Below are 10940 nucleotides of genomic sequence, written 5' to 3' on the forward strand. Positions count from 1 at the left end.
ACAGATAACCGGTCTTCATACGCTCCCGTAAAAGATTTGTTTCTTCTATGCTCAGAGTCTTTATATTTATGACTCACTCATCGGCCATTAGTTCATCAACGCGTTTCTGCTTCACCTGTGAGGTGTGATGTGCAGCAAACTTAAATGGTCACTCACCGGCCATTAGTTAAATGTGATCTAAATAATTAGTGGAAGTAGAATGACATAAATTTGGTCTTCATACTTACAGGTAGCTTTCGAGGAGACGTATTCGCCTTCCCCTCGATTGGAATGACTTTCCCCTTTGTCTTCCCCTTGGTCTTCACCTTTGTCTTACCTGGTTCTCCCATTCCTGCCTTTTCCTGCATCCTCCTCAACACCATTTCCTGCAACACCATTTCTTCCTCAACACAATTTCCTGAATCCTCCTCAACACCGTTTCCTACATCCTCCTCGACACCATTTCCTACATCCTCCTCAACACCAACATCATCTCCTGCATCCTATAGAATAATAACAACAGTCAGAGAGTGAATAGAATAATAACAGGATAAGCACTTATTGAACAAAGAACAAAGCATAAATCTTAACAGGACTAGGCTTCTTATTCTTGTTGGTTTTCTTGTAGCCAGTTTCAGCTAACGTTTTGTGCCTTGAACCCTTAGGCCTGCCCCTTTTCTGTTTCTTAATTATAGGGTCTTTGAGAACTGGATCCATGGCAGCTGGACAGGGGTCTCCGGGCTCTGCAGGAGCACTAGGAGCAGGATTCCTTACTGAGGAAATCGTTCTGTCTTAACCTGCTGATGATAGTGTACCAACTACAAGAACATTCTCCTGACTCTTCTTGTCCATACGGTCATTAACAGCTAATTGAAGCTTCGACAGTGTTTCCATTACCATATGGACCGTTTGATCATCCACCATGACAGCGGTTTCACATAAGGGCTCGAATTTTCCCATCATTTTGTTGAATCTCTTCACAGTGACCGTGTCGCCCGGATCATGGTAGGCCACCTTCACCCTAGTGTGCTTCCGGGGTATGTCCTTCCGCCAACGGGCTACAATGTACTTCTCTGGCAGATCTTCAACCAAGTTTTCATCGAGAATCCTAATACAGTGTTTGCAAAGTATGCCACTTGTCTCAAACTTCCTACAGTCACACTGCACCTCCTTTGTCATTGGAAAGAAAGTAACATTGTAGGTTCTTTGGCTATCTGTAATGACATCCTCACTACCACCGGGAGGTACTATCCATACACGATCGACCACCGAATACTGAATAAGGTTTTCAGACAAAACCTTCTCTCCTCGGACGTTGCAATACATCATTCTCGTACACTCCTTTTGAACTTCTTGAAACTTATTGTCCGTGTATAACTTTTGAAATATTTTTTCCACTTTGAAGCCACTAACCAACCTCCTAAGGTACTTCGAGCAACGCTCATTTGCACTCACTTCATCACGAACGCGTTGATCCAAGGCCTTGCAATACTTTTGAGGAAACTCATGTAGTTTGGTTTTGTGGTTAACATAGCCATCGAAAAACTGATTGATGCTCTCCACCCTTTGTGTGGTCTTCATACCAGCCCAAAAAAACTCTTTCATGTAAGCAGGCACCCACATACGACTCTCTTTGTGTAGGCTCTGTAGCCATTCATTGTCCTCCAACTTATACTCGGCTATAAACTCTGCCCATCGAGTTTGGAACTCCTCGGGGTCAAAGCTCTCATACACTAGCTCTTTGAGGGGGTTGATGAACTCTTGGTAACTAGAAAAAAATGAGCAACGTTAGAGTACATAACAGCAGAACAACAGTTTAACTCGCAATTTTACAATCTGTTGAAAAGTCAATAGCCTGTCTATCAGCTTTTACTTGAATTTCAAGGCTTTATTTTAATAAGTCATTCAGTTTATTCTTCCTATGAAACTGATCTCAAGACCTTGAGATTTGTGCAGATTTGTATAACATAGAAAATTTAAATTTATAAGGCAGGAAGAATATCACAACATACCGTGCACACTTGCCAAGTTTCTCAAGGATCTTGCTCATGATATGCCATATGCACCAATGATGAACCGTGTTTGGCATGACTTCAGCTAGGGGCCTCCGCATAGCTGCCGCTTGGTCGGTCAAAATGGCTTTAGGAGCTCGGTTGTTCATGCAAGATAGCCACTATCGAAATATCCACGCAAACGTATCGCAGTCTTCATGTGAAACAAGAGCACATCCCAACAACAACGATTGCCCATGGTGGTTCACACCAACAAAGTTCGCAAATGGGAGCTCGTACTCATTTGCTAGATATGTCGCGTCGAAGCAAACCGCATCACCAAAGTCCTCATAAGCTACCCTACTTCTTGCATCCACCCACAACACATCCTTAAGCCTCCCTTCTTCATCCAAACGTTGAGCATGGAAAAAATTTTGGTTGCCGGATTGCATATTTTCAAAGTACTCCATCATTGCCACCGAGTCCCCTCCAACCATCTTCAACCGCCTAGCCTTGTACACCTCATGTTGTAAATCTTTGACGGTGAGAGCCATGTTATCGTTTCGTTCGGTCGCCATGCAACCGTGTATTTGAGAAATTGGTAAACCTTGCTCATAGAAATCCATCAGCTTCTTCTTCACTTTTGAGGTCATTTGCTTCATGCGGTACTCCTTAACAAGCTTAAAATTTGCTGGATCAATCTTGTGATTATGCTTTAAGTGCACGATTCAACACCCACATGCCATCTTCATTCACTTTAGCATAAACACGGGCCTCACATTCACACTTTTTCGAAGTCCTCTTCCTACGACTTAACTCATCCTCACATACCACCCCATCAACTAAACCACCTGAACCTCCACCACCCATTGCCTTTGCCCTCTTCTTCGCTTCCCTCCTAGCCCTCATGTCGGGTTTACCCCAACACTCACACTTCCACGTGCTTGCAATTCTTTGTTTGTCCGCCGTCTTAGAATTTACGCCTTGAACCCTTGACACTCCAAACCCCATCTGCTCAGCATACTCCTTATAGTAGGATTCAACCTCTTGCCAAGACCGGAAAAACCATTCCTTCCTTAGGCTCCTCAACAATTACACGCATTTCGTTGCTACCAACCACAGTGTGAGTCGTATGAATTGTTTTCACGGGGGATAAATACCTAACATTCACATTCATGTCAACTACACCAACACCATCATCACAACTATCTGCAACAACTATGTCTTCTATACCCTCCATATCATTGCCCTCCTCCTCCTCCATATCAACGTTACTCCTAAACTTATCGACACTGCCACAATCACCAACACCAACCTCACTGTCCCTAATAACGCCTTTAGTTTCCATTTCCATAATATCATTCATAATACCAGTCTTCTCCATAAAAAACAATCCACCCTTCAAATACAGAACACGAGCCTAATTACAATACAAATTAATAGTAGAACACCAACATAATTACAATACAAATAAAACCAGTTAATCAACCAACACGTTTTCACAGCACAAATTCAACCCAACACAGAAATACAACCAACCAACACAAATCAACCAACCAATTGAACAACCACCAAAGTAATACAACCAATCTTCAAAAATTAACAGAGGGATTTGTTTCAAAGCATACGAAGATAACACATTATCAAAAAGTATAAATTGCATTTTCAACAAAATCATTCGGCCATTTTCCAGCAACCTCAAACCACCCATTTTAACAGAGGCATTAACCTATAATACCATTACTTTCAAAATTATTCTGATTTCGGTTGCAATTCTCAATTTATTGAACTCACGACTGGAAGAAGCGACTGGACGAAGAAAGAGAACAGAAAACTACCTGCTAATTCAACTAGGTCTGGAAGGTTCAACTCGAAGATGTGTGAAGATGGTGTGCACATTGAAAGGGAGTGGGGGAAGCGACTGGACGAAGAAGAAAGAGAACAGAAAACTACCTGCAAAGATGTGTGGGGGAAGTGACTGAAACGATTGACGTTGAATAGTTTCCCGTTTCCCGCCTAAGCTCCGTTAACAGATAAATTAAACAGATTGAACAGGGATGTCCCCACTCAGCACCACTCAGCATCCCAGTCAGCAGCCAGTATGTGAAAAACATCAATTTATTTACAGAAATGCCATTGTGAAAAACGCTTATGTTTCTCACAATGAGAAACAGAGATTTTCCCATTATATAGCTTTAAAGATCAAAAATAAAAATAAAAACTAAAAACCACATTGATGTCAATGAACCCTTAGTTTATTGTTGTAATGTGTAAACCTTATTTCAATTTATGCAACTTAAGCCCATGCCAAAAAAAATATTGATCATTTTCTCACAAAAAGATTTCAAATAGGAAAAACAATACTCGTAGAAAATGGAGAGGGTAGTAGAATTGCTGAAAAAACATAAGCCCTTCTTATTCCCTATCATCATTAACAACCTAAATATGAAGTATAAAAGATATAAACTCCCCCCAAAATATATAGAAATTCTAATAGACGGAGACAAAGGAGGATTTCTCTGCCTCTAATAATTTAAGTCATAAGTGGCTATAATAACACGGAGTTGGTATTAAATTGTGTTTAGATGGTATCTTCTAAATACTACCAAGAAATTATATCGATACCAACAAAACATTTTTGCATTCGTTGGTACTACTGAATTAGTATTTTGATATCGTGATAATACCATCTAAAGTATAATTTAATACCAATGTGTGGTATTAGAGTTATTCATAACTCAAATTATTATAGGTAGAGAATTTCTTGGAGACAAAGATGGAGAAAACAAAAAAAAAAGTAGAAAACAACCCTAATAGTAGTAACTGAAAAGTAAAAGCTTGAACTTTCAACGAACTAAGTTGATTGCCAAAACAGCCAATAAAGAAGCAGAGATGGACAGATGGTTGCCAACTTTCCATCTTCCTCAACAAAGACGATTTCTGCTAAGATATTAGGTTGATTATACTGCCAAAGCAGGAAAATCACTGGCAACTCAGTTGAAAGATCAAGTTAATAATCCGGCAAATTCGGAAGATCAGCTAATTGCAAACTCGGCTAAAATTGCAAGGTTGCCAACGTTGAACGAAATCTCAAAATGAGTAGGATTTGAACTTAATTTTTAGTGACACATGTTGTACAGACCCTGAAACATATTCACCCTATTGAATCCTTGCATAGGTTAATATAGCCCGCATTAGCCAGCAAGGTTCCTTAAGGAGAAAGGTAAGAGAATTTTCATGCCCAAACATGTCCCTAGCAAGGATTAATATACAGACTCAAGGTTGACAGATATAATTTGTACTCGTACTCATTTTTTTACGGAATAATAAATTAAATCTTCTTCATTTATGTATGTCAATGCACAAATTTTATTATACCATTAATATATTTAATTATTATCTTATACAAGTAGTAAAACATTAATATTTTAAAAGTTTATTATATTTTCACTTGACTATATTTTAAGGGAAGCAGTGATTATACACCCGATAATTCGTAATCTTTCGAAGGATCAAAATACCCCGTACCAGAAACCAACCTTAGCCTTTGGATAGATTAAATTCCCAAATTGATTAATTAATTCCCTACTTATGTTTGTTTTTTTTTTTTTCTTTTTTTTAAGGGAAATTCCCTACTTATGTTGAATTTTATATATAACCAAATATTAAATTCCCATATTTATTTCCATAATTAATAAAGGTCAAACTAAGACATTCATAATTAAATAAATTCAACAAAAGAGAGCAGATAGTGACATGACTATTATTAATTGGATATTGCCTGCCTCACTAATCGCAATAATAGCTACAAAAAGTTCTTATAAATAGAGACTCTCGAGACTTCAAACATGCAAGCAACGATAATATTTCTAGCTCAAAAACTATAATACACACATATTACAATATCTTACTAGTACACACATTTTAGTTGCAATACTTACATTATGGAAATTGGTACAAACTTTGAGCGTAACGCCGATCTAAAGGCCTTTGATGAGTCCAAAATGGGAGTGAAAGGCCTTATTGATGCGGGTGTAACACAATTACCCCGAATTTTTGTCAATGACCTACCATCCCCAGACTCAAAAAAGGTCAATGACGGACTAAAGCTAAACATCCCGGTGATAGATTTCACCGGGTTAGAGGATGGAGGTCCTGTGAGACGAAAGGAGATTATAAAGGAGTTATCCGATGTAACTGAAAAGTGGGGGTTCTTCCAGGTTGTGAACCATGGGATCCCCCAAGACATGTTGGAAGAGATGCTCAAAGGTGCTAGGAGGTTTCATGACTTGGATGCCGAGGCCAAAAGAGAGTACTATGTTCGTGGAATCGACACGAAAAAGAAATTCGTGTTCACGTCCAATTTTTATCTCTACACCGGTCATGTCACAAATTGGAGGGATACCACCGTTACCACCATGAACCCTATGCCTGATCCTGAAGAAATTTCCGAGGCATGCAGGTATATATACATAATAATCTTTATGTTTGTCTTGAATATAATCTTCTAGGTGTATTAGTTTTCTTTAACAAATTTGTTATTAATCATAAAAAAGTCTCCTTTCATCAATAATTAATCTTCTAGGTGTATTAATTTTCTTTAACAAGTTCTAGTTAGATGTAATATATTAATGCATGTAAAGTTGTACAAATTTGTAAAATCCATAACCCATAGTTTTTCTAAAAATAAATTCTACAGTAGTCATCTTTAAAATGACTAGCACTATACTTAATTTTTATTGGCTGATTTTTAATTTAATTTTTTTATCTATCAAACTTATTAAAAATGATTTTTAATTCCTACTTCAAAAATTTCTAGCTAGATGTATGCATATAATAAATTATAAATATAATGCATGTAAAGGAGTAAAAATTTGTAAAACTCATAACCATATTTTTTTTCTTTTTAAAAATTCTAATGATTTCAAACGCATAGAAACATTAATTATGTACCATATGATAAAATCACTAACGTATAATTTTTTTCAACTAAATCACTAACGTATACAAGTAATTTTTTTCAACTTACATAGAGATATAATGATGGAGTATGGCAAAAGTGTGAGGAAGCTAGGACTAACATTCATGGAGCTATTATCCGAGGCCATGGGTCTAAACCCGAACCATTTGGAAGACATGGATTCTGCTGAAGATTATTTGCTCTTAACCCATTATTATCCTCCATGCCCACAACCCGAATCGGCTATAGGCATCAACAAGCACGCTGATAACGACATCCTTACGGTGCTCCTACAAGACGATATTGGTGGACTTCAGGTTCTTCATGATGATATTTGGTATGATGTTCCTCATATTCCTGGTGCCTTGGTCATCAACACTGGAGATCTTCTACAAGTAAGCTAATTTAACTTTTTAATTGTTTTTGGATTAAGGGTATTAATTAGTGTTTGACAAAGTTGGGTGAGAACAAGCTAACCTTAAGAGTTTAGGGTATTGTATTGAAAATAATAAGTTAAATTTATTGAAGGTGGAGTTTGCCCATATTAGGAAGGTTCTTAAATAATTAATTAATCATATTTTCCATATAATTATCTTTATATTATAAGTATTATTCCCAAAAATAATTTATTTTATAGCATCTATGGAGTAGCTACTAACAACTAATAATTGAAATCACCAACAACTAATAATGTTCCCGATATAACGCCTTAATTTGTGTTTGGGTCTGAATGGTTTATGATTTTACACATGGTAGCTGGGTATATACCTGCACAGTCAATGTAGATTAACTGTGATGGAGTTTTGTCCGAGGAAAACTACTCCGATGGTAAATCAATATTGGTTCAATATGGTTAAGAAATAATTTGAGAGTGTTTAATTTAGATTTAGAATAATGTATCTTAGAAGTGAAATATGTTTGGGTATTTATAGAATCCCCCAAATAAATGCCACGTGGGTGTCTAATCAAATGAACGATAAGTGTCCACGTGACCAAAAGTAAGTCTCCACGTTATATGATAATCAATTATATTACTCCGTAATAGCTAATATCTAGCTACTAACAACTAATAATTGATGAAATCATCAACATGGCAACATTTAATAATATGACATCAATAATGTTGAATACGACACATACAAGAAGCTGATATTCATGTTATCTGTCGCTTTGATTTTTCAACAAAATTCGCATTGTTATACGTGAGTATTTTTCTTGTTTCGAAACTAATCTATTTTTCAACAAAATCTCCAAAAATCCCTTTAATTCACCCTATACTAGGTTCACCTGAATGACGGCTGCATGCAAAAATTTCAATTTATTTACTTTCTCATCTTCAACTTTTTTTACTTTTCTCTTTGATATTATTGTCTCTTTTGTCACCTACTAGGGTTTTTCTTGTTTCGAAACTAATCTATTTTTCAACAAAATCTCCAAAAATCCCTTTAATTCACCCTATACTAGGTTCACCTGAATGACGGCTGCATGCAAAAATTTCAATTTATTTACTTTCTCATCTTCAACTTTTTTTACTTTTCTCTTTGATATTATTGTCTCTTTTGTCACCTACTAGGGTTACCTAATTCTAAAGACGAACATTTAAAGTATCTAACTTTAAATCACTTTCCTAGTTAAAAATCTAAGTTTAGAAAAACTATATAATACAAAGTATAAAGTTTATTAGATAATTATATAAATAAAATAAATTACTCCGTATTAATTATATATTGATATGATTTTATATTATATATGTGCAGTTGATCAGCAATGACAAGTACAAGAGCGTAATCCATAGGGTGCAATCAAAGAAAATTGGTCCTAGAATTTCAGTGGCATGTTTCTTTAGGCCTAGCTTGAAGAACCCTAGATTACTTGCACCAATTAAGGAATTATTATCGGACGAAAATCCACCAATTTATAGAGAAACAACTGCTGGTGAATATCTTGCTCATTATTATAAAACTGGCCAAGATTATGGTGTTCAACCAGCACTTGAAAATTTCAAGCTCAACAAATAAATTTATATATATAATTAAATATGTATGCATGAAATAATCCAAACTTCGAAATGTAAACTATATTTATACACGTATAATTTATTCATCTTATCATTTACTTCGTATATTGCCAATGCTAGTTTGTATCGATCTAGTAGTCACTACTAGATCATTGCTCATAACTTGTATGTCATTTTTATTATATTTCAATTTCGATCAAATAAGTGTTGTAAAAGCACGTTTCATACGGAGTATGTCAATAAATAATAAAATAATTGTTATTGACTTTATATTATTATTGTTTGTATTTTTTATTTATTTTATTTTTTAAAGATTTTCTTAGTTAAATTTTGTTGTTCTATTTTGCAACCATTCCACTAATTTGAGCTACCTACATTATTTAATTATCACAACAATTTTGACCACAATTTATTTTTGCCACCACGTAGGAAACAAATGTTTTTCTGTAAAATATTGTTTGATAGATAAGTTTAAATGTATAGATTTTTTAGTTATATAATAAAATAAATCATTGGTCAATTTTAATAAACAAGTTGTAATTATTAATGTACAAAAAAGAAGTGATTAGTTTTTTTTTCTTTTTTTTTTTTTTTTTTGAAAGAAAGAAAGAAGTGATTAGTTTTTGATGTACTACTATAATTTATGTGACTAGAATTAGTCTACAACGATTTAATAAGTTTAGGTATTATGATAATTAAAACTAAATTTGGATAAAGGCGGTTTATTTAAAATTATTATAAATTTCCTGTCAATAATTTCATGATTAGATCATATTGAGCTGGCTGCTGCATTGTTATTATTTATTCATGTATTGAATAACATCTATCCAAAGATGCATGACTTTGTTGAATGATTTTGTAAGCGGCTATATATGATTAGAAGTTGAAGAACACCATTGCATTATAATCTACTTCTATCACTAAAACAAGTCATGCTAATATCTTTGATGAACACATGTCAACTTCTCATAAAAAATTCTCCCACCTAAACTATTTATGACATCATCCTTTTTTCTCTATTTTTTTCTTCCAAAACTAAATAAAAATACTTAAAAAAAATTATGAAAACATATGTATATTTATTTTTTGAATAAAAAATAATGACAACTTTTTTAAACAAATAATAAGGGCAAGGCTATTTAAACCTTGCAACACACTAAGACTTAGTTTGTAAATTAAACAATACTTGATTATATAATAGATACATTCGGTGTATCGGGATGTTTGTTTAGGGAGACGAGAATTAAAGAAAGAAATACAAGTATATAGGGATAGGACATTGGATCTTTTATCAAAATGGCTAATTCAATAAAAGTATTTACCAAAACGGCTATTTATAAATTTTAATTCCAAAACTAGCTCAACTATTAACTTAGAAAGAAATTATTTACTTATTTTTTTTCCTTTGAACTGATTTGGTTCTTTTTTTAATTGGAAAATCTAGAAGCCATATACGGATATATGTAAACGGTCGCTCATAAGAAACCCTAATTTCAAGATCACAAAAAAGAAAAAAGAAATCTAACCTTTTGTCTAGATCGTATCATAAAAAATTGGAAATTCAAGTAGTATTGCTCTATTTGCACAATCGCAAATTTATACGACGATAAGGGATTTTAAGATATTGTTCATCTTTTTTATGTTTGCTAATTGTATGATACCTCCTAATATCGGCTAATTTTGAATATTGTTGAGTTTAATGTGTATAATAAAAACAAACTTGCATATATTTATGTGATATATAATGGCAAACAATGAATATGTTTGAAGAACAATCAGCTTCTTGATTGCTTGATCTGGTTAGTCAATCTTGCTCCTCTAATTTGAATATGGCTCATCTTATCTCGGATGCAGTGGCTAATGAGGTTCTTAATTCCTATGCTCAATAATGAGATAACAAATAATATATTTTGTTGTAAGTGCGCACAAGATAATTTTCCAACCCCAAAAAAAAAAAAAATTTAAAAAATTATAGATAAAAAAATAATATAAA

The 10940-nt window shown here is 34.4% G+C and overlaps 1 protein-coding gene across 1 annotated transcript; it reads left to right on the forward strand.

Moving 5' to 3' along the window:
- Positions 1-5467: 5467 nt before the first annotated feature.
- Positions 5468-9201, forward strand: LOC110717938 (1-aminocyclopropane-1-carboxylate oxidase homolog 1-like). The gene is made up of 3 exons (XM_021896737.1): positions 5468-6432; positions 7004-7325; positions 8688-9201. The coding sequence occupies exons 1-3, from the start codon at positions 5915-5917 to the stop codon at positions 8946-8948; spliced, it is 1101 nt and encodes a 366-aa protein (XP_021752429.1). The 5' UTR covers positions 5468-5914; the 3' UTR covers positions 8949-9201.
- The last annotated feature ends 1739 nt before the right edge of the window (positions 9202-10940 follow it).

Source organism: Chenopodium quinoa, unplaced genomic scaffold, assembly GCF_001683475.1.
Source record: "Chenopodium quinoa cultivar QQ74 unplaced genomic scaffold, ASM168347v1, whole genome shotgun sequence".
NCBI lineage: Eukaryota > Viridiplantae > Streptophyta > Magnoliopsida > Caryophyllales > Amaranthaceae > Chenopodium > Chenopodium quinoa.